We start from the raw sequence: 25,023 nt of genomic DNA, 5'->3' as shown, positions 1-25,023 counted from the left end.
TCCATAAGGGCCATAACAATTCATATTTCCTTGAGCAGTGTATGAACTCTCTTTTCCTCCTACCACTTTAGTAGTGGTAATAATATTCTTAAACTTTCACCATACTAATTGGTACAAAGTGGTATCTGTTATTTTGTTTTTCCCATCTTGGGAGTTTGTATGTGTTGCCATATTATTTTTAACCATTTGCATTTTCTCTTCTGGGGATCTCCTATTCGTATCCTTTGCCAATTTTCTCTGTGAGTATTGGTTTTCCTGGCCAGTTGTGAGAACTTTATATAGTCTGTCATCTGCATTTGGGAAGCTGGTGAATTCACTTCCACTTTCAACTCAACTTATTTACCTCTACCGAGCCAAGCAGGTGGACGCAAGGAAATCTCAGGTTTTATGGCAGCTTCAAAGAAGAGGGCTAGTGGAAAGTAACCCATAAAAATACGTGGAACCCCTCAACTGCCTTTCTACCCCCAGAGGAAGGTTGACATCAGCGTGGCTTCCAAGAAACCAAAAAGGAGTAGAACCAGCAGGCTGAATCCTCCCTACTCTTGAACAAAGATTTCTTTCTGGTTCTTTGTCCAAAGACCATGAACAGCCTGTTTGCTGTCTACCCCTGCTACATAGCTGTCACAATAGAGAAAGAGTCACCTGCTACACTAAGTCTGCCAACACTGAGCTTCATTGAACTGACAGAAAAAACAACTACACGCCTAAGGATCCAGCAACAAGAAAGGATGCTAACTAAACTCTTGGGGACAGCCCCCAACAGAATAGAGGAGACAACAACTTCCACAAAATGATATGAATACAGCGACACTGAAAGTGCAGTATTTTTAAAAAATGAGCCAAAACCCATTATTTTTTAACTAACTACAGTGATAAGTCAAATGGAGGAGAATGGTAACATGGAGACTTAAATAATTGGCCTGGAAAATCTAGTGGAAGAAATAATTTTAAGCCTAGACCAAAAATGCAAAAGACAGGGTAAAAATGACAGATTTTGAGGATAGAACAAGGAGATGTGATGTGTATAATAAGAGTTCTAAAAGGAAAAGGAACAGATGGAAGAGAGGCAATAATTTTTTTTTAATTCTTGAGCTGAAAAATGCCTTTATTTTTCAAAGGACAGGCTAAATTCCATGCAGAATTTGTGCTAATAGGATAATAAATGGCACCTACTATGTGCTCACTTTGCCAGGCAGTGTTCTAACGGCTTCACATTTATTAACTCTTTGAGTCCTTACAACAGCCTTAGAAAATAGCTCTTATTATCACTGTTTTTCAGATAAGGAAAAAAGAGGTTAAGTGGGTAGTCAGTGTAAACCCGAGAGTTCTGACTTCAGAGCCTTGACTAAACTGCCTCAAAGTGGAAAGACTTAGGCATATCCTCTCAAAATTTATGGACTCTGAAGATCAAGGGGAAATCTTACAAGTTCCAGAGAGAAAGCCAAGTTATCAGCAAAAGAAAAAGAGCTTGTCATCAAAGTTCTCATCGGCATCACCATAAGGCAGAAAATAGAAAATTTATACATACTGCTGAGAGAAAAGGACCACAGGATTTCTCTAACCAATCAAATTATCCACCTGTCTGGGTGAAAAAGATTTGTTGATACATCACAGTTGAGCAACTGATCCCACCTACCATCTAATGAAAATATTCAGAGAAAGGGAAATCTAATCATATTTAACCTTGGTCTTTGCACGTGTTATTCCTCTTGCCTGGAATAAGTCCTCCCTCCCTTTACCAGCCTAACACCTCATCCTTAACATCTTCACTTTTTCCAGGAAATTTTCTGCAACTACTCAAGTCTGAGTTTTAGGCTTCTTCTAAATGCACCCAGAGCACCCTATATTTTCCTCATCTTGACATACTTTTCCATTACACTGTGAGTTCTATGAGGACACAGGCAGACTATGCTTGTTTTGTTCACTGTGGTAGCCACAGTTCCTACCACAGTGCCTAGAATATAGGAGGTTGACTGGGTGACTGAAATTTAACTGTAGTCGAAGTTAGCAAATCTTTTTGCAACTGTACTCAGATTGTTCTAGTAATTAGCTATTCAAGGAAAATAAAGCTTTAAGTTTGCCTTCATTGGATACATAAAGCTCTGTATGTCTTGTATATATTTCTGTATTCACCTTGTGACTTATACACTTTGAAATTTATAAAATTTAAACATAAATAGTTGATGAAAAGCTATCTGTGTAGAATCAGTTTACATAAGGCACATTTACAGTGCATAATTGCCCATGTTGCACTCAAAATTCTGTTATTTTTGTAAGGCAGAATTAGTAGGAAAGTGTAAGGATGAATTTGCAAGATTAGTCAAAAATCTCAGGCATGGTGTTTTAATACTCTAAAAACAATAATGTTAATTCTACATTTTTCTCTTTCTCTTCAGATAAAAGCTAAAAATTATGACAAGGTTGAAAAGGTGAGTTCTCATAAACATACTTTGAATTTTATGCTAAAGTTTAACTCAGGACTTACCATATATAGGCAAATCTAGTAAAATGGTAACAATTGTTGAATCTAGGTAGTGATTATATAAGAGTTCATTATACTTATTTGAGTTTTTTGTATGGTTGAAAATGTTCACAATAAAAATTTTGGGAAGGAAAATAATTATACTCTACTGACCAAAATCATGAGAATGATTTTGATTATCTAAACTGAAAATAGGAGGGATTTGTTAAATTTGCCATTTATCTGTAACAAGATAATAAATTAATGAAAATAGCTGAATTTGTTTTTTTAATGTTCCATTTCACCCACATACATGTGAAATTTATCTAACCGTAGATTCTGATAATATTTTCTTGTATTTATAGCTATTTCAGAGATGCCTTATGAAGGTTTTGCACATTGATTTATGGAAGTGTTATCTTTCATACGTTCGAGAAACTAAGGGTAAACTGCCAAGTTACAAGTAAGTTAAAACAAGATCTTAAGAATAAGTCGTCTCCAGGCACACAGTCAACCCCACATAAACTCACACCTTCTCTTAACTTAGGGGAGACTTAACAGTTCGAAAAGTCAGGGCTCTCTGAGAAGTCAGTAAACCTTGGGAAAAGTGCTTCAAAGAAAGCCACTGGTGTCGGTCTTATTCTGGAGAATCAAATCACCCAAGCCCTTCTTCTATATTGAAACACTGTACATTTGTTAACACCCAGTCACTTTGTTGGCAGGCTTGTTGTCAAACTAGAATTTCTATAACTAGAATTCTGTATTTTCTGTTCCTCATTATCTTTTATTATCTTATATTGAAGAGGAGGTTCTTTCTTCCTATATTTTACTTCAGAGCTAATACATCTTCAGACACAGTGTATCTCCTCAATCAGAGAATCAGATATTTCCACATTTGAATCTGCTACATGTAAGATTAGGCAATTTAAAGAATATAACAATAAGTGAAATATGGGCTTTAGTTTTGATAAGCTCACAAGCAGTAGTTAAAAAAATAAATCATATACATTAAAGACTGACAAACTAAACACAAAAGAACTACTTTATATATTTGCAAAAATGTCTTTACATTTTTGCTTAGACAAAAAGTTCAAATGCTGTTTTCATCTTATGATCAGAAGTTATGATTGTGTCTTTAAAAAAAATATATATATATATATGTATATATATATATTTAATGTTTATTTTTGAGAGAGAGTGGGGGAGGGGTGCAGACAAAAGATCCAAAGCGGGCTCTGACCTGACATATGGTGCCCCGTATGTTTTATTTGTAGATATATTTTAATAATAAATGAATGTTTTGTTTTTTTTTTAAATTTTTTTTTTCAACGTTTATTTATTTTTTTGGGACAGAGAGAGACAGAGCATGAACGGGGGAGGGGCAGAGAGAGAGGGAGACACAGAATCGGAAACAGGCTCCAGGCTCTGAGCCATCAGCCCAGAGCCTGACGCCGGGCTCGAACTCACAGACCGCGAGATCGTGACCTGGCTGAAGTCGGATGCTTAACCGACTGCGCCACCCAGGCACCCCGTGAATGTTTATTATTAACATGTATTTTGGGGTGCCTGGCTAGTTCAGTCAATAGAACATATGACTCTTGATCTTGGGTTGTGAGTTCAAGCCTCACATTGGATTAGAGATTACTTAAAACTAAAATCTTTAATAATAAAACCTTTTTAGAAAATAAATAATTTAAAAACATGTCTGTCACATTTATTTCAGAGAAAAAATGGCTCAAGCATATGACTTTGCACTGGATAAAATTGGAATGGAAATTATGTCTTATCAGGTAGACTTAAGTTTTTTCCATATATATGCTATACATGTAATAAACTTGAAAATATCAAGAAAGATACTGACATTTTATTTTATTTCTTAGATTTGGGTGGATTACATTAATTTCTTAAAAGGCGTGTAAGTATTTTTATAGTTTTTTTTTTTTTCCCATGTGACTAATGGCTTTAGCTGTAATATAATTGATAGCATTTTTTTAATCCAATGCCAGGGAAGCTGTTGGATCTTATGCAGAAAATCAGAGAATAACAGCTGTCCGAAGAGTTTATCAACGAGGTTGTGTTAATCCAATGATCAATATTGAACAACTCTGGAGAGACTATAACAAGTATGAAGAGGTAAATTAGGCCAGAGTAGTTTATTATTATAACTAAGCCATTTTTAGTTTTTTTGTTTTTAATTTTTATGCATTGTGGATTTGTGGATTCTGGCCTCGTTAGTATAAGGTGCCTGGATATTAGCGCTACACAGGTTTGTTTTTATATTGATTGTAATCAAAGAACCATTCCTAATGTTTTTGGAAGGTTTTGAGAGTCTCCTAATACTACTGAGTTATTTTTTAGAGAATACCCTGGGAGAAATTACAATTCTTACAAAACCACTTGTATTCAGTGCTAAACCACACGGTCATGCATACACATTGCCATTCATCTCTTATTAAATGGGACCTTATTAGAATTGTTTCCAGTAGTAATGATCAGTTGCATTGCTTGTCTTTCATGTAGTTATAGTGCTGTGATTGTTGGCATGCAGGGAGGCTGCAGTCCAAGATCTTTGTCTCAGTGGCTTTTTTGTTTTGTTTTGTTTTGTTTTTTTGAGAGAGGGAGGGCAAAAGTGAGCGAGGGGCAGAGAGAGAGAGAGGGAGAAAGAGAGAGGAGCGGGGCTCTTGCTCACCCGAAGCAGGGCTTGAGCTCACCTGATACTGGACTCACCTGATACTGGACTTGAACTGTGAGATACGACCTGAGCCGATATCAGATGCTTAACCAACTGAGCCACCCAGGTGCCCATCACTGGCACATTTTTTAACCAGCTGAGCTAATCGGCTTATATATGTAAACATACATGCCAAATAAGCTCTATTGTTAAAACAAAATTTCTGATATGTCCATTGTGATGGGGAAGAACTGTGTAGGGTATTGAAACTGTTCCCTCATAGGCATGAGCAGTGGTTGTCAAATTTTTGGGTCTTGGGATTTTAAGAATTGATGAAGATTACAAAGAACTTTTAATTTTAATGTGGCTTTTATCTATTAGTATTTAGCATATTGAGATTAAAACTGAGAAATTTCCAAGATATTTATTATTTCATTTGTATTTCACAATAATAAATTCCTTACATTTTAAATTTTAACTTAAATAGCATTAAAACAAACTGTCTTTTCCAAAGCAAGAAAAATTTAGTGAGGAGAGTGGCCTTGTTTTATATTTTTGTGAATCTCTACCTAACTTAATAGAAGTTAATGGAAGATTTTCATATCTGCTTCTAAATTCAACGTGTTATGATATTAATAACATCATGTAGCCTCTGAAAGCCCCTGAAAGGGTCTTAGGGAACAGGACTCCTTGGACTACTTTTTGAGAATTACTAAGTGTGAAAGATAATGTTTTGTATCTCCATGCTACTTTGGCATTTGTTTTTAAAGTTATGCAGACCTAGTTAAAAAAGGACTTTTAAAGTGAAGCGATGGCTGTTCACCCTGATGAATCTGTACAGAGTTCTTTATTAGTATAATCTTATATGAAATAATTGACCCTTTCCAAATGATTCCTTATCTTTAGAAATTCCTGATACATGGAGACTTACTGCCAGCTCCTAACAGATATAAGCAGATCCTCCTTGATCTCTGAAGCATGTAATGTGATTGAATCTTTATTAACAAAGTCTTTTAAAATAAAGAATTTAAAGTGACTTAGTAAATGAACAGATTAACTGTATTATGCTAATGTTAAAATATACTTAATTTTAAAATAATATACATTTCCCTTTGTTTTTTTCCTAGGGTATCAATATTCATTTAGCTAAAAAAATGATTGAAGATCGGAGTCGAGATTACATGAATGCTAGGCGTGTAGCAAAGGTATGGGGTTCTGACAGGGCACTTACTATAATGATGAGTATGGTGTTTACACAAGAGCTTTCTCTGTCTGATGTTCCTCTTGACATTTTCAATTATTAGCAATCTTAACCAGTGGCAGTTAATTGCATTGTCTGAATGGATGATATATTTGAAATGAAATACCTCTTTACATACATGTTAAAGGACAAAAATAGAATAAATCAAGTTTAGAAAAAAGTTTTTTCTTTATTTTTTTTTAAGAGAGAGACAGAGGGAGAGGGAGAGGGAGAGGGAGAGGGAGAGAGAGAGAGAGAGAAAGAGAGAGAGAGAGAGAGAGAATATCTTAAGCAGGCTCCACACTGAGCACAGAGCCTGACATGGGGCTTGATCCCATGACCCTGGCATCATGACTTGAGCTCAAATCAAGAGTTGGACACTCAACAAACTGAGTCACCCAGGTGTCCCTGGAAAAATTTTTTTTAAATACATAAACAGGGGGCACCTGGGTGGCTCATGTAGTTAAGTGTTTGACTTTAGCTCATCATGATCTCACGATTCATGGGTTTGAGTCCCGTGTTGGGCTCTGTGCTGACAGCTCAGAGCCTGGAGCCTGCTTCAGATCTGTGTCTCCCTGTCTTTCTCTGCCCCTGCCCCATTCACTCTCTCTCTCTCTCTCTCTCTCTCAAAAATAAATAAACATTAAAAAAAATTAAAATACATGAGCGGGATATACAGACAAGGTTCTATCTACAGTTGATGAAACAGTTCTTATGCTTCCCTCCTATGTGCTCATACATATTTGAATATTGTACTACTTTGTGGTCTCACAGGTCTCAGGGACAGATTTTTATCTTGTGGGCATACCTTTCCATTCATTGACACTGTTAGAAGTTAGGGAAGATAGCCTAGTAATACCAACTATTGAAATTTTAAAAGACAGACAGTGTCTCCAAAGATGGCAGTAATGATGCCACCAGATCATCAGTCATGTTGATCTGTCAACTCCTCTGTCCTGGAGAGTGACCTCCTAGATCACCTGCAGAGAGGGCCCAGGGGTGTTCTGTTCACTCAGGCCTGGGAACTTGTTCACGGGTAAGTATTCCTCTGTTATCTTTCTCCCTGCTCTTAGTTTTTAGAGTATATTAACAAAGTGGTATTTGGGAAAAATAGGCATTTTGAACAAAGTATTCTAAACTGATCAATTCAATTCTGTATATCTGAGTTGTTCCTAGGCTCACCACAGAATTATAAATGCTTGTTGTCTAGGAATATGAGACAGTAATGAAAGGTTTGGACCGTAATGCCCCCTCAGTGCCTCCTCAGAATACTCCCCAAGAAGCCCAGCAGGTGGATATGTGGAAGAAATACATACAGTGGGAAAAGAGCAACCCTCTTCGTACGGAAGATCAGACGCTTATCACAAAAAGAGGTAACTTGATATTATCCCACAGGCTGTTTGTTACCTCCAGTCTTTTTTTTCTCTTATGTTCTTCAGATTCAATGAATTCTATAGATCTATCTTCATGTTCACTGACCTTTATCATATCCAATCTGCTGCTACACCCATCCAATTATTTGTTTCAGATATTATACTTTTCAGTTCCATAAATTTCTGTTTTAGAAATTTTTGTATTTTTTAAAAATGTATATTTATTTATTTTGAGAGAGAGTGAGTGCAAGTGGGGGTGGGGTGGAGAGAGAGGGAGAGCTGTCAGTGCGGAGCCTGTTGTGGGGCTCGATTTCATGAATGGTGAGATCATGACCTGAGCCGAAATTGAGTACAGCGCTTAACCACCTGAGCCACCCAGGTGCCCCTGTGTTTTTATAGTTCCTTTTTTATAGTTTCCATTTCTCTGTTGAGATTCCATGTCCATTACCATCTTTTTCTTTATGTCCTTAAACATATTTATAACAGTTCCAAAGTCCTCATCTACTAATTCCAATGTCTGCACTATCAGGGAGTTGGTTTCTTTTTCTCATGACTGCGGGTCACATTTTCCTGTTTTGTCATAGTCTAGACAGTTAATTTTTTTCTTTTGGACATTGTACAGATATACAAATGATACATTATAAAGACTGGATCCTGCCATCTGCCTCTGAAAAATGTTGAGTTTTATTTTAGCAGGGAGTTCAGTTACTGGCAGATCACCTGGACCTTGTTAGAATGGATCTGTTTTAGTTTTGCCCTTAATCTCAGGGTAAATCTCTTAGTCCTGGGACCAAGTTTTTACTCCTAAAAAAGAATGGAAAGTTCAAGGTGTTTACCCAGACCCTCTAACTTGATGGGACTCAAATTCTAAACTTGGTCTCCGTGACAGTGGGTAGCTGCTGAGAAACCTATTCCGCTCTTTCAGTCTTCCAGCTTTGCTTTTCACTGGAGCTGTTTGTATTCTTCTCTGTGTATGTATATTTCAGAGGCCTGCTAAAGATTTAAGGGCATTTCTGCTGATTTTCAGACTCCACCCTCTGTGGCTCTCTCCTTTGGGGAATTTCCCCCCTTAATTTTCTAGCAGCTCTCGTAGTCCAGAATGCCTTGTTAACTACTTGTAGCCAGTAAGACTTCAGTATTTGACTTGAGATCTAGCTATCCCGGAACTGTACACACAGGGATTGCCGCTGAGGGGAAAAGCCATATTAAATGTGGATCTTGGCCAGTGTGGTTCTGATTTTTTAAGGGCTCAATCTTCTCTGGTTTCTGTTTTGGCCACTGGTTTCTTTTGGTCATTCTCCTGCACCTTTAGATAGTTGTTTTTTGTATTTTTTGGTTTATGATTTTTATTTTCAGGAAAGTCTGATAGAAACAAATCTGCTGCTGCCAGAACTAGAATTTTTCTCAGTCTGGCCTTGCTCTTACCTATAAGCCTTTGTAGGTAGTTTCCTTTGCCTGTACCATTTTCCTGGTTCTTCCTGCACTTCACTTACTCTCTCATCTGACCAGATTCTTTTTCTGATCTGATCAGTCCCTTTTTCAGATTTTGCTTTAGATGTCAGTTCCTTAGTGAAGCTTTTCTTGAGTCGCTAAACGACGTTAAGTCTGACTGCTGTAAGTTCAAGAGTACACTGTATTTTCCTCATCATAATAGCTACTAATTTTTATAATTGCTTTCGTACAATCAGTCTTCCCAACACACTGTAGACTTCTTGAGTATAGGAAGTGTTAGTCACTGATATGTTCACAGTGTCTCTCACATTCCCTAGTATATAGTTTGTGTTGGGTAAATACTAATTTAAAAATGATGGATGGGGGCACCTGGGTGGCTCAGTTAAGCATCCAACTCTTGATTTCAGCTCAGGTCCTGATCTCATGGTTCTTGAGATCGAGCCCCACGTGAGGCTGTGCATTGACTATGCAGAGCCTGCCCTAGGATTCTCTCTCCCTCTCTCTCTCTCTGCCCCTCTTCTGCTTGCACACCTGTGCACACTCTCTCACTCTCTCTCACACACAAACTTTAAAAAATAATGGATGGATAGATGGGGCTTGGGTGGATGATGGTGCTTGAAATCACTAAAGCTTGTATTTCTAATTATCATTCATTATCGAGGGACCTGTTTTAGCCTACTAAGTTAGTTGTGATGCTTGTATTGATAGTTTCATAAATAATACTTATTTTCATTGAATGTTATGAATGTCTTCCCTAGTTATGTTTGCTTATGAACAGTGCCTGCTTGTACTGGGCCATCACCCTGATATTTGGTATGAAGCTGCCCAGTATCTTGAACAGTCAAGTAAACTGCTTGCAGAAAAGGGGGTAAGTATTCCTCGTCCCTGTTTTGGCCTTTTCGTGGTTTTAATATAGCAATAATTTGCTAAAAATATAACACTGAATTTTGGTAATGAAGTATAGGTGTTGAAAATTTTAATCTTCTGTTAGTATGCTTAGTGACACTCAGAGTACTTAGTCAAAATTATAGGGGCTGTTTCTTAAGGCATTAAAACGATGGTTTCTTCTGTATGTTAAGTAATATACAGAAGAAGTCTTTGGAATTTTTTTTAGAATCCAGACATGCATATGTGTCTGTATGTATATACGTGAGTGTGTATATTCATTCTCTTTCAACTGTATTAAAATTATTGAAGAGTGAGCTTTCTTTTTTTTCCTCTCCTAGGATATGAATAATGCCAAATTATTTAGTGATGAAGCTGCTAATATATATGAAAGAGCCATAAGCACTTTATTAAAGAAGAATATGCTTCTTTATTTTGCATATGCAGATTATGAAGAGGTCAGTAACAATATTTAGAACTTTCTTATAATTGGAGTTTTTACTGTAGGACTGAATTACTTTTCTGGTTGCTTCTTTGCCAGGCATCTTGCTTTTAGTAGAGATGATGCAAAATGAACAGGTATTAGTCCTCAGCTCATTATATATTTATGCTCAAAGCAGGTGCCATTGTGGGGTACAGCCTCTGGATTCCTCAGAGCTCAAATCCTGCTTGTTTATGAATATATATTTATATCCACTTCTTCTCTACCACCTTAGAGTCGCATGAAGTATGAGAAAGTTCACAGTATATATAACAGACTTTTGGCAATTGAGGATATTGACCCCACCTTGGTGAGTAACATCATAAGTGTCTTTAACACCTTTGCTGTCAGCTTTAACAAATTTTTAATTTACACATATTACAATTCACTGGTTTTTTTGGATATAGTTCTGTGAATCTTGACCAATAACGTTGAGTCATGGGACCACTGTCACATATACAAAACACTTCAGTCACCTTGCAAAAATTCCATGATGTGACTCCCTTCGTAGTCTGATCTGTTCTCTTAGTTGTTTTTTTGTTTTGTTTTGTTTTGCTTTGTTTTGAATGAAGCAGAATGAAACAGTGGGGATTCCTCATGATCACAGTTTAAAGCCATTTATGGCACATAATTGTTGCCTAATAAATCTTTTTAAATAAATGGAAGCAAGAGAAACCAACATTCTGGAAAGGAATTGGACTGCAACTCACTTTATCCTGAATTCTGCTGTATAACAGTGATTTTCAAAGTCCTGAGTTTCTATAGAAGTGCAATGAAGCTTTTTCATCGGGAGGAGAAGGGGACAGGCCAATGTATGCGGCCCTAGAGACCCTCTGCCTCAAGTGAAATCTACACTGTTTTTTTTGTTTGTATTGGGATTCCACTGTTGTACTTGCTTGCATTTATTCATCATTTTAAAATTCATTTAGCAAACTGTTCTGTGCTGTGTACCATGCTAGATTCCAGAACTATAACAACAAACTGGAGGAAATCTCTTTCCTCAAGGAACTCCTAGTTCGTTCATCCATTCATGTATCCACCTGTCAAAACTGGGTAACACAGTTTAACATCATCAAAACTGGGCAAATCAGGACCATACTCATATTCCAGAAACACTTGTTCACTGAACAAATATGACATACTTATCATGTGTTGAGCACTCTGTGGTGCTGAGTATAAAATGACTCATTAATAGTTTATCAGTAAAGTTACATTATATGGTCTTTGGAAAAATAGAATAGTGGGCTTTTAAAGCAATAAACCAGAAAAGTATAAAGTTAAACATATATTATTAAACATGTTTGTATTAGATCAAACCTTTTTAGGTGTTGGAATTTATTAATGGAGTGTGTTCTAGTAGTTTCACTTTTATTTCCTCCTTAAAATTTAATTTGCATATTCTGGATTTAGGCAGTAGTGTTCATTGTACAACCTCATGCATATAGTAGAGACCTTGAATTGTACACTTTAAAGGGTGAATTTTGTGGTATGTGAATTATGTATCAATTTTTAAAAATTTATTTGTACACATCTTTAATACCAGAAAAACTTTGCTTGTGGATTTAAATAGAGCACTATCTATAAGCTTACTTTCTGTTGTCTTGGGTATTCAAGATTGCTTTCTTAGATAGGAAACATACTAGTATAGGAATAAAGTGAGACTGTATTGGATGCTACAGGGATCACATTAGGCTAATCTGTAGAAAAGAAATGCTTTTGGGGCGTCTGGGTGGCTCAGTCGGTTAAGTGTCTGACTTCAGCTCAGGTCATGATCTTGCAGCTTATGAGTTTAAGCCCCATGTCGGGTTCTGTGCCAACAGCTTAGAGCCTGGGGCCTGCTTCAGATTCTGTGTTTCCCTCTCTCTGCCTCCCTGCCCCAACTCACACTCTCTCCCCTCTCTCTCTCAAAAATAAATAAACATTAAAAAAATTTTCTTAATGTTTTTCCATAGGTATATATCCAATATATGAAATTTGCGAGAAGAGCAGAAGGTATCAAATCTGGAAGAATGATATTTAAAAAAGCAAGAGAAGATACCAGAACCCGCCACCATGTCTATGTTACTGCAGCACTCATGGAGTATTACTGTAGTAAGGTAAGTGCTGAAATATAAAGGTAAAATATTTCCTTCATCTGAGATACATTAATTAAAAGAAAGATAGTTCTGGTTTCTGTCATTAAGGTTTTTTTTGTTTGTTTGTTTGTTTTAAGATATTTTTAAGTAATCTCTACACCCAACATGGGGCTTGAACTCACAACCGAGATCAAAAGTCACATGCTCTTTTGACTGAGCCAGCCAGGTGCCCCTTCTGTTATTTTGTTTTTGTTTCTTGTTTTTTAAGTAGGCTTCACGCCCAGTGTGGAGCCCACCATGGGGCTTGAACTCACAACCATGAGATCAAGACCTGAGCCAAGACCAAACATCAGACATTTAACCAGCTGAACCACCCAGGCACCCCCTGTCATTAAGTTTTAATTGCTCCATATCATAAAGGAAGTCCAAGTATATCTGTGTAAAATTATATGAAACATCATCCAAATCCCCACTGCCTGCTTATTTATACCTTATTTAAGCCCCTTGGCTTTTTTTAGCTCAGCAATTTTTACTTAATATGATTTTAGTTTCCACTTTAATATTTAATGTAACTTGTTTAGGTGTTGTAGTTTTAATATTCTTTTGAGTATCTTTTCTGACATTTTATGGAAATCAGTACATTCCTCTCTACTTCTAGGACAAATCTGTTGCCTTTAAAATTTTTGAACTGGGTCTAAAGAAATATGGAGACATTCCAGAATATGTGTTGGCCTATATTGACTATCTTTCTCACCTCAATGGTAAGTCAATTCTAGATCTATAATGGTTATGCAATTTTTAAAATTTATTTATTTATTTTGAGAGAGCATGAGTGTGAGTGGGGGAGGGGCAGAGAGGGGGAGAGAGAGAGAGAGAAAGGGAGAGAGAGAGAGAGGGAGAATGAGAATCTCAAGCAGGCTCCACACTACCAGTGCAGAGTCCGACACGGGGCTTGATTGCACAAACCCGCGACATCATGACCTGAGTCAAAATCAAGAGTCTGATGCTTAACCGACTGAGCCATGCAGGGGTACCCCTGGCTATGTAATATTAAACCATCAATATCATTCTCTGAAAATGGGTTTCTTTCTTTCTCAAATGTATTACAATTCTGTCATCACACCAGAACCAGGCACTTAATAAGCACTCAAGAAATATCTGTTGCCTATCAACCGTGAATTTGTATTTGAGTAATGGTAAGTGCCTTTTGACTCTACAGAATGATCTTTAATATGTCATCAGTGAAGTCACATCAGTAATAGGATAAAGCCTCAAATTCAGACTTGGGAGACACAGTTATTTATGGTCATCTCCAACGACTCTGGGCAAATCATCTCTTGTTTCCTGGGTGGGGGTGGAGGAATACAAAACAAATCTCTAGCCACCAAAACTCAAAAATGACAAAGTAGTAAAGTGAACTGCTTACAGCTTACTGGGGAAGAGATTTCAAAAAGAAACATTAGGTTTATTCCCATCTTTATTTCCCTGTCCTGTTGTATTAATAATAGTAGCCACCCTTTACTGAGATCGACCTTATACCAGGCACTGAGCTAGGGATTCAGGTACATGTAGATGTCTCATTTGATCTAGTTACCCACAGTCCAGGGTATGTAATTTCTTGACCAGCAGTGATCTGGTATAGAAATTGGTCTAATAAAGAAATATACAATTATGTGTCATGTAAATGAGTTAGATATCACAGGTATATATCAATGCTTTGAATGATATTTTAGAAAAATACAGATAACATTCTTTATATAAGTAGAGAGGAATAAAACTTAAGAATGATTTTATATTTTAGCTTAGTGATTCTACACTCTGGAAAAGGACTGAACTCCAGAAAATGAGACATGGAGCATTTAATTAAAAATTAGTTTTCTCTGGGGCGCCTGGGTGGCGCAGTCGGTTAAGCGTCCGACTTCAGCCAGGTCACGATCTCGCGGTCCGTGAGTTCGAGCCCCACGTCGGGCTCTGGGCTGATGGCTCAGAGCCTGGAGCCTGTTTCCGATTCTGTGTCTCCCTCTCTCTCTGCCCCTCCCCCGTTCATGCTCTGTCTCTCTCTGTCCCCAAAATAAATAAAAAACGTTGAAAAAAAATTTTTTTTTTAAAAAAATTAATTTTCTCATATAGAATTAATGTTCCTCACCAATTGCAAACTATTTTGATTTTTTTAGAATACCTACTAGTAGGGGCACCTGGGTAGCTCAGTTAAGCATCCAATTCTTGATTTCAGCTCAGGTCATGATCTCAACCATTAGTGAGTTCAAGCCCTGCCCTGGCTCTATGCTGACAGAACAGAGCCTACTTGGGATTCTCTCTCTCCCTCTGTCTCTGCCCCTTCCCAATTTGTGCACACCCTCTATCTCAAAATAAATATAACTTTAAAAAATAGAATAACTAACTACTAGTATATATATGTTATTCTAAAAATGTGGATGCCGGGCGCCTGGGTGACTCAGTTCGTTAAGCATCCAACTTTGGCTCAGGTCATTATCTCACCGCTCTCGTGAGTTCGAGCTGTGCTGACAGCTCAGAGTCTGGAGCCTGCCTCAGATCCTGTGTCTCCCCCTCTTTATCCTTTCCGTACTTGCACTCTGTCGCCCTCTCAAAAATAAACAAACATTAAAAAAATTTTTTAAATGCCGATATCTGATATCAGCATTGTCTTCCAACATCAGTGTTTTACATAGTTCATTCATTTGCTCATCCATCCGTCCATCCATCCGTCTATTCATCATCTATTCAGTACCTTCAGGACCTTCTGGTTACTAGAGTCCAGGAATACAAAGGTGCCTAGGACTCTATTCCTATCAGAGCATTCTCATGGGGGAATCCAATGTGTAAACATAACTGTATCAATGTCTGGTGTTTAATTGTAGCATTAGTTCTTGGGTTAGGTGTAAATCTGGTTTCCAATTTCTCATCTGCAGACCAGTCATAATAAGAGTGCCTCTTGTAGGATTGTTGAGAGGATTAAATGGGGATTAAATGGGTTTTTGCATGTGGTTGACCTCTACATGGAATGTGGTGTGTATACTGTAAATGTGAACTAGTTATGATGATAGTGGCAATCATAAAAAAATGTTCTGCTATAATAGAGCCCTGAATGAAGTACAGCACTTTGGAAGCACAGAGAAGAAAGTACAATTTAAGTTCTGGAGCTGTGCTGTGCAGTTATAGCAGCCACTAGACTACTGATTATTGAGCACTCAAAATATGACTAAGGCCAGGGGCATGTGGGTGGCTCAGTCGGGTCAGTGCTGGACTTCAGCTCAGGTCATGATCTCGCAGTTTGTGAGCTCAAGCCCCGCATGGGGCTCTGTGCTGACAGCTCAGAGCCTGGAGCCTGTTTCAGATTCTGTGTCTCCTCCCTCCCTCTCTGTTCTTCCTCTGCTCACACTCTGTCTCTGTCTCAAACATAATAAGTAAATAAATAAATAAATAAAACATTTCATTAAAAAAAAAAAAGGAATGTGGCTAGGCCAAAATGAGATGTGGTGTGAGTGTAAAATACATACCAGGGGCGCCTGGGTGGTTCAGTCGGTTAAGCGGCCGACTTCAGCTCAGGTCATGATCTCTCGGTCCGTGAGTTCGAGCCCCATGTCGGGCTCTGTGCTGACCGCTCAGAGCCTGGAGCCTGTTTCAGATTCTGTGTCTCCCTCTCTCTGACCCTCCCCTGTTCATCCTCTGTCTCTCCCTGTCTCAAAAATAAATAAAACGTTAAAAAAAATAAAAAAAAAAAAAAATACATACCAGATTTCAAAGACTCAGTACCAAAAAAAGAAAAAAAAAGTAAAATATCTTAATTTTTCATATTAATTACATGCTAAAATAATTTAGATATATTGGGTTAAGTAAAATATATTAAAATTAATTTCACCTGTTTTTACTCTTTTAAATGGGGCTAGCAGAAAATTTAAAATACTTATGTTAGCTTGCATTGTATTTCTGTTGGACAGTGGCATTCTAGAGGCAACATGAGATGGGTCTTAAAGGATGAACATAGTTAGCCAGGAAAAGATGTAGGAAAATGCATTCTTGCCGGTAGAGAACACAGCATGAAAAGCAGTGGGAAACTTATGTGGAATGGTAGAAAGTGTCTGGAGCAAAGCTTGGATTAAAGTGAAAAGAATAAAATATTTTAATCTCTTGGTTTTAGTTTGCATACGGTCATGTAGTAAAAACTGAATAACTACCTAGAGTCAATAAAAACTAACACTGCTGGATTTTTTTTAAACAACTTTATTGAGGTATAGTTTATATACCATAAGTGTACCTGTTTTAAATATAAAATTCATTGATTGTTAGTAAATTTACTGCTGAATTCTTTAAAAAAATTCCTTAAAAAATTTTTTTTGAAATGTTTATTTTAAGAGAGAGAACACATGAGCAGGGGCAGGCAGAGAGGGAGGGAGACACAGAATCTAAAGCAGGCTCCAGGCTCTGAGCTGTCAGCACAGAGCCCGACGCGGGGCTTGAACCCACAAACTGTGAGATCATGACCTAACCAACTGAGCCACCCAGGTGCCCCTGAATTCTTAAATTTTAATATATCCCTTAACAAGAAGTGTTATTTTCCTGCTTCCAGCTATAGAGGACCTCCCAAGACTTCAGTTTTAATTGTACCTATATAAGAACTTAAAGTAGTTATGTAGAGAGCAGTCCTGGTACTGCAAAATAAGAAAATCAACAGTATATAAATTTGAGTGTGCCACCCATCACAGTCCACGTACTTAAAAAATATCAGTAGTCTGACACAATGTCAGCACATACGTAAGTTATTTTTATTTAAAAAAAAATTTTTTTAAGTTTATTTACTTAGAGTGAGCAAGAGAGCACGTGAGCATGAGTGGAGGAGGGGCAGAGAGAGAGAATCCCAAGCAGTCTCCATGCTGTCAGCTCAGAGCCTGACATGGGTCTCAACCCTAAAACTGTGGGATGATGACCTGAGCCAAAACCAAGAGCCTGATGCTTAACTGACTGAGCCACCCAGGCACCCCTAATTTTTGTTATTTTTAAAAGGCCAGTGGGATACCTCATTTAGATATCATACTGTTATAAATCATTAGACATTATAACTGCAGTATATACAGAAGGAGGGGTGAACTACAGGTAAAAAGACCTGGCTTCCAGTTACAGCTGTTATTCAGTAATAGTGAGCCAGATCAACTCAATCCTTTTGAACCCCAGGTTAACCCATCTATAAACATTGGGGTAATGGTTACCTTTCTGCATAGGACTTTTATGAGAATTATAGGAGATCATGCATGTGCAAATACACTGTTGATTATAAAACAGTTTTAATATTTAATATCTTTTTTAATATCCTAGAGGACAATAATACACGAGTTTTGTTTGAACGCGTTTTAACATCTGGAAGCCTTCCTCCAGAGAAGTCTGGGTAAGCTGTTGGGAAAACTTGGTTGGGTTCTAATGGCAGCTTTAATACTTGAATTTGTGATCTGTGGATGAACATTTCTTGAGTATAATTTCAGGAGATTTTTTCCCTTTTCCCTTTTCCCTTGAAGCTTACTTACAAATGCCTACCTGTAATATTTTCATACCTGTTTAAGATTTTTATTTTTGATAGAGTGTGAGAGTGGGAGGGGAAGAGAGAGACTCCCAAGCATACTCCACACTATCAGTACAGAGCCCGACTCGGGGCTTGATCTCACAAAACATGAGATCATGACCCAAGCTGAAATCAAGAGTCAGACACTTAACTGAGCTACCCAGACACCCTCTTTTTTAAGATTTTTAAAAAGTGTTTGCCTACTGATTACATATTTAAGAGATGTGTTAGCAATTTATTATTTTAATATATCTTCCTGCTTGACTATGCCTCTAGAAATTAACATGAACAAATAAAGTTCTGAAAGTTTTACGTTACTTGAGAGCAGTGACTCTTACATATTAAAAGTTACACCAGACATATTACATCCCTGGTTTATGCTTTTGACTCCATCATCAGTTTTACCAGAGGAACATGGTGTAGAGCTACAGTATAAATAAGGCTTTGGAGTCTTGGGTTCAAATTCCAGCTCAGCCCTTTGATTACACCTTGGGCAGATTTCATGACCTTTCCAAACCTTATGTCATTGAGTAACAATAATGTCTACCACTGTGGACTTTTCATGATAGCCCTATTCCTGGTATGTAGTAGGCATTCAGTATGTTACTTTAGCACAAAGGGGCTTAGTGACAGTTAAGTAGAGTCTCAGAATTAATTTTGGCTGTTACAACAGTGCTGAGGTAAAAATATGTCCCAAATAATCTGTTAAGAAAAAACAGCAATATTAGATTTTAGAATATATTTTTATTCATACATTGAGTGAAGAATGTATTCTACAGAATAATTCATGCCACTAAACAAAAAGCCACATTATTCAGGAGAAATTGGAAATCTGTGTATGTTCCTTTTTCAGCTCTCCCTGCTAAAGTTTACCTTCTTTAAGGCAAATGTGCTCTTACCACAGGGCATAGGAAAATGTGCTAAATAAGCAAAAACTCAAAAAAGGGCTTAAATATACTAGTGTGCAGGGCGAAGTGTTATGATGTCTATAATTCACTTTCAAATACTTCATCAAAAGTAAGATTAAGTACTGCAAAATATTAACGATTAAATCTTAATGATGATATATAGGTATTTGTTATACTGCCCTATAGTTTAATAAGAGCTTTTTGTAATTAAAAGGGAAGGAGGGACCTTAAGGCTTTTTTTGTAAATGGGCTCCCTGTTCCAAACCCAGAATAATGAAGTACTGATTATACTTATTACAGAGAAATCTGGGCCCGATTTCTAGCTTTCGAAAGCAATATCGGTGATCTAGCTAGTATACTGAAAGTGGAGAAGAGACGGTTTACAGCATTCAAAGAAGAGTATGAAGGCAAAGAAACAGCTTTGCTGGTGGACAGATACAAGTTCATGGATTTATATCCTTGCTCTGCAAGTGAACTAAAAGCGCTTGGTTATAAGGTATGTACTTAGGATCAAGATGTGTGTCGTGTCCCTACTTTTCCCATGTTTTAGAATAGCTCATGGATACACATACCTCTAAAGCAAATTCTGAAATAGAAATTAGTTTCAGAATAGTTTTCCAGAAAACAGGAAAAAAGTTCAGGGATTTTTCTTGATTTTGAAACACTGAGTATCAAAAGTACTGAACAAAAGAATGAGATTTAACAAATGCTTACGTCCTTCCCGTGACATTGTCAATACCCTGTATCTTCTGTCCGGTGGGCAGATGGAGGTTTTGTGGAAGGAAGAAAATTTCTAATAGCTCTTAAAACGATGAACATGTTTTGATAGCTCTTAAACCAAATGTAGTTCCTGTGGGTATAATGAAGAACCCTCACTACTTGTTTATAAATCAGTACAGTTCCCTCAGAGATTTGTATCTCAAAACAGTACTTCAGGGGGGCTCTTCAGGAAATTAGCTTATCTAGGAATGGAACTCTTCATAGACATCTGAGTCATAAGAAAAGAAATCTGGCCCTGAACCTGTTCAGGTCAGGGGGAAAGATATTAAGGTTTATACAGCTCCATCAGTAATAGCCCTGGCTGAGAAAAATATTATTCTATCATTTCTTGATTTTTCCCCCCACTGTGTCATGAAAACAAAGACCAAGATGGAAACCCAAAGGGAAGCTATAGCCACAGAATCTTAGGTTGGTCCCTTTATGCCAACCAGCATTAAGATGTTCCTGACTATCATTCTCCATTTCCTCACCAGGTCTTGCTGGTCTGGTGTCTGAACCAGATTTAAATGTTTGAGAAAAATTACCCATACATGAACTTCAGACCTTTTTATTAATGGAAACCCCAGTTCTGTGCCAGTCCCAGATCCCTATTCTGTAACTAGGGGTTACTGCTCAGGAATGATTGAGTTCTACTTCTAGTTTAAGTACTTCTCAATGAAAAGCAAAAGACCTTTTAAGACCCTGCTATGTGAAGTTATTAGCAAAGACCATTTCAACTTTACCAAGATGAAAATGGAAATGAAGGAAAATAGACCTTACTCTTTCCAAGTAGAACTACTTCTTAAATATGAATTCTCCATCTCATATTTCTATTTCTGCTCTTTCATTTTTGGGGAGAAAGATTAAATGTACTAGAGTGTATATATAATGGGAGAAGGGAAGAGAAAAAGCAATTCCCAGTGGGCCTACTCATTTAGATCTGCCACCAACTGCATTTGAACAAAGGTTGAGAAAGCAAAATGCTTTCCTACCTGTTGAGGGTGGCAAAAGGGGCTCTTCTGGTTGTGGTCAGGCAGGCTGATGCCAGTGCCTGTAGCAGAGAAACTCCTCTGGGATGGGGCCTCCACTGCTAGGTGGCCACACTGCTCCTTTTCATCCATCTTAGAGAATTGTTCTCAGCCCTGGTGGGGCATTGCTGATAAACTATAAAAGAGGATGGTGGATGGGTTTGAGGTCAGAGGCCTGTGCCCCCAATCCTCGCTCTACTTTTTAGCTATAGGACCTTGAAAATATCAGACCTTCTTTGAGCTTCAGTCCCTTCTAGAAAATGGAGAGGCTACTATTGGGCTCATCAAAGAGGGAATAAATGGCTAAAACCATCTGGACAAATAGTGGCTGCTCCATATATGTTTCTTCTCCCCTGTAACAATAGGTTGGGGATAATCTTTTATTTTGCTAACAAAACCTTATAACTGACTGTTTTAGCTTTCATAAAGCAGGACTTCACTTAACCCAGCTTCACTTAAATTCATACTGTTCAATTCTAGTAGAAGGGAAGAGTCAGAAAAATACCTAAAATTGTAAATTACCCCACTCTCTACCTGGCCCAGTCTTAAGTATCTACCCAGAAAATCTTGTATCTAGCCCACAAATGTCCTACCTGGTAACATGGAGTCTAATGATTTCTTACCCAGGGTTAGGGGGAGGTTATGAAACACCTGCGTAGCATTCCTTATTGAGTATTTAACCGTCTTTACCATCAGATTCTTACTTACCCCTCTTGGTTCTCTTTCTGTGGTTTTAACCCAGTGATTCACAGTGTATCCTCAAGACTGTAGAACTGCACAATTATACTCTAAGTCCCTTTTTCAGGTTTAGGATTCTTCTGTTCTGCATTTTCAGGATGTCTCCCGGGCTAAGCTAGCAGCTATAATTCCAGACCCAGTTGTAGCTCCTTCTATAGTGCCTGTTCTGAAAGATGAAGTGGATAGAAAACCAGAATACCCTAAACCAGACACTCAGCAGATGATTCCATTTCAGCCACGACATTTAGCACGTAAGCCATGACTTTAGATCCAGTACTGAGACCTCTGTTTGTTGATTTAAATCCAGAGGTGGGGGTGGGGGAGTGATGTGACCTTTCCATTGTAGGTTAATTATTAGACTCAGGGTGACCATGACAAGTGACTTGGCTCTAATCTTTGAAGCAAGAAGAGTTAAGAATGTCTTTAAAAACAACAACAACAAAAAAACCCTCAATGATCCAGATTCTAGTAACCCATTTTGGCAGTGACATTAGACAGTCTTCAGAAATGCTGACATACAAGTTACCTGTACAACTGGAAACTTACTGCATGATGCTATTTGGTATCATTTATACTTACTGATGGGTAGTAGCCCCTCTAGATCCTATGTGAACAAGGCCCTTATGATTAATTATGTTGTTGAGTAATGGACTTTAAACAGGATTGCTGAACACCTGATTTATGAGGCTTAGAAATGGTCTTCGACAAAAACTGACTCAAGCTCAGCCCTCGGGTTGTCTTACTCAAAGTCACTTGTTAACTTTTCTGCCTCCCAGTGGCCATGGGGTTGAGACTGCTCTGTCTCATCCACTTTAGTTTGGTCAAACACGTAAAGCACTAAAAACAATTTAAGATGTCCAGAACAAAACAACATAGACCTAGAACTTTATATATAAATTACTTCTTACGGATTTATTTCAGCTGTTTATAGAAATTCTTACATCCTATTTGATTCCCACCCTTTCTTCTCTCACAGCACCAGGCTTACACCCGGTCCCCGGTGGCGTATTCCCAGTACCACCTGCAGCCGTCGTTTTAATGAAACTTCTCCCTCCTCCCATCTGCTTCCAGGTTTGTTTATTGTCTTCCTGACAGATGCTTGCTCTATGGGTTATAAAAACTGTGTGCTTCTTTTCTTGTCTCACGGGAAATGTAAAGTAGCACAATTCTAACTTATCAGATTATTGGGGATTAAAATTTGTGTCACAACAGGGTCCTTTTGTACAAGTGGATGAACTGATGGAGATTTTCCGAAGATGCAAGATACCAAATAGTAAGTGACGACAGCTCCACCCTAGAGCCGAACTCACGTGATCTCCCAGGCAGGAGATGGTTATTCTTTGCCACTGAGGTTTCCCAATCCAGCTAGCCATCTTGCAGGAGTACAATGAACCCTCAGAACGATCCAAACCCTCTTTGATACAGAGAGGCTTGTTTATATCCTAATGTCACTGAGTAAAAAGTGGGTCTTTTCTATTCATGTGAACATGCACTGTGAGTTGGCTTTTGAAAGTAATTTTAAGAGCAGCTTTGGTCTTTAATTATGTAGTATCACTACTGCTCTCCCTTGCTCTGCTAACAGTAGGCTATGAAATCAACTGTAAAGTGTCCAATAGCAGGGCAGTCTTTCACAGGAGCAGACTCTGAAAGCTCCTCCAACAGTCCTTTGCGTTTTGTTTGCGTAGCTGTGGAGGAAGCTGTGAGGATCATCACCGGCGGCGCCCCGGAGCTGGCTGTAGAGGGCAATGGCCCGGTGGAAAGCAACGCAGTACTCGCCAAGGCCGTCAAAAGGCCCAACGAGGATTCAGACGAAGATGAAGAAAAGGGAGCTGTCGTCCCTCCTGTTCATGACATTTACAGAGCGCGGCAGCAGAAGCGAATTCGGTGAAGCCGGCTCCAGTCCTGCCTCTGAAAGGAAACTTAATCCAGGATTCCCTTTTTGCCTCTTAAGTCATATGTTTAAAAGAGACAATGCTTTGTTACAAGGTCCTTGGAAACAAAGTTGTATTGTCATTGGTGCCTCTATCATATGGTTCTTGAGAAAAAACAAACCAACCTGTGTGAAATTTAGAATACAGAACAGACCTATGCTCTAAGCAAAATTAGGTTTTCAAAAATGTGAGAACAGCACAAAATGGCAGAACCACATTTTGTTCCCTCTTCAAGGGTGTCTTGTATGTGCCGCTTGAAGACTTGTGAGTTTTCAACAGTTTTATTTTAAAAACTGGATGGCTTATGATTGTAAAGCATTTTATCACATTTTCTGAAAACAGTTGTTCTCGGTTTGCTTATGTAGAGTCCTGCCTTATTGTTTGTTTTTATTTATGGCAGAATGTATGGAATCTGTTTTGTAGTTTAAAATTTTAAAACAATCCTTTAAAAAATAAAAGGATCTCAAAAATGTCATGCCTCCCGCTGCTTCCTCCATTCAGAATGTATTTAAGGGGCACCTGGGTGGCTCAGTCAATTAAGTATCCGACTCTTGGTTTCAGTTCAGGTCATGATCTCACAGTTCGTGACTTCAAGCCACACATCAGGCTCTGGGCCGACAGCATGGATTCCTTCTCCCCCTCTCTCTCTGCCCCTCCCCTGCTCACTCTTTCTCACAAATTTTTTTTTAAGAAGAATGTATTTAAAATAGAGACTTATGGGGCACCTGGGTGGCTCAGTTGGTTAAGCGTCTGACTTCAGTTCAGGTCACAATCTCACGGTTCGTGAGTTCGAACCCTGCGTTGGGCTCTGTGCTGACAGCTCGGAGCCTGGAGCCTGCTTGAATTCTGTGTCTCCTCCTCTCTCTGCCCCTCCCCTGCTTGTGCCCTGTCTCTCATAAACAAACAAACATAAATAAATAATAAAGTAGCAACTTATTCAACCAATACCATTTAAAAATAGATGACAATACAAAGCCACCTTGTATTTACTATATGTATACATAACTACATGTCCGTTCCTGGTCTTAGTACTAACTGAAGACATGAGGGATCTAACGTTAGGAGGCAAATTAAACATTTCAGAAATCCTCAAATATGAACATACTTATCCCAATCTGAGGCAGATATTTTACCTTTCATCTCTCTTAAAAGCAATGCTTAGTGCTCAAGAACAAGTTCTTTATGACCTACACACAGCATTAAATTGTAAGTCCAAAGAATTAGGTTCCACTCCTTGTTAGCAACAGTCCCTCCTCTGACTCATTTCTAGAAAAACCACTAGACAGGGGTGCCTGGGTGGCTCTTTCAGTTAAGCATCTGACTCTTGACATCAGCTCAGGTTGTGATACTGTAATCATGAGATCAAGCCCTGTGTTGGGCTCTGCACTGAGCGTGGAGTTTGCTTAAGATTCTCTTTCTCCCTCTTCCCCTTCCCCTGCTCACACACGC

General features: G+C 38.2%; 1 protein-coding gene across 1 annotated transcript in view; it reads left to right on the top strand.

Moving 5' to 3' along the window:
* Window positions 1-24,046, top strand: part of CSTF3 (cleavage stimulation factor subunit 3) — a 73,119-nt gene extending 49,073 nt beyond the window's left edge. Inside the window, exons 4-21 of the mRNA XM_043580895.1 lie at window positions 2,397-2,429; window positions 2,827-2,924; window positions 4,185-4,251; window positions 4,342-4,376; window positions 4,468-4,594; window positions 6,260-6,337; window positions 7,583-7,745; window positions 9,956-10,065; window positions 10,424-10,540; window positions 10,799-10,873; window positions 12,516-12,659; window positions 13,297-13,399; window positions 17,970-18,039; window positions 19,419-19,614; window positions 21,741-21,894; window positions 22,620-22,714; window positions 22,856-22,916; window positions 23,329-24,046. Coding sequence (XP_043436830.1) covers window positions 2,397-2,429; window positions 2,827-2,924; window positions 4,185-4,251; window positions 4,342-4,376; window positions 4,468-4,594; window positions 6,260-6,337; window positions 7,583-7,745; window positions 9,956-10,065; window positions 10,424-10,540; window positions 10,799-10,873; window positions 12,516-12,659; window positions 13,297-13,399; window positions 17,970-18,039; window positions 19,419-19,614; window positions 21,741-21,894; window positions 22,620-22,714; window positions 22,856-22,916; window positions 23,329-23,531 — 1,929 coding nt within the window. The 3' untranslated portion in view covers window positions 23,532-24,046. The remainder of the gene's footprint in view (window positions 1-2,396; window positions 2,430-2,826; window positions 2,925-4,184; window positions 4,252-4,341; window positions 4,377-4,467; window positions 4,595-6,259; window positions 6,338-7,582; window positions 7,746-9,955; window positions 10,066-10,423; window positions 10,541-10,798; window positions 10,874-12,515; window positions 12,660-13,296; window positions 13,400-17,969; window positions 18,040-19,418; window positions 19,615-21,740; window positions 21,895-22,619; window positions 22,715-22,855; window positions 22,917-23,328) is intronic.
* Window positions 24,047-25,023: the final 977 nt, after the last annotated feature.

This window comes from Prionailurus bengalensis, chromosome D1 (assembly GCF_016509475.1).
Source record: "Prionailurus bengalensis isolate Pbe53 chromosome D1, Fcat_Pben_1.1_paternal_pri, whole genome shotgun sequence".
NCBI classification, from domain to species: domain Eukaryota; kingdom Metazoa; phylum Chordata; class Mammalia; order Carnivora; family Felidae; genus Prionailurus; species Prionailurus bengalensis.
The sequence above is the reverse complement of the archived record's forward strand: the minus strand, read 5'-3'. Positions and strand labels throughout refer to the sequence as shown.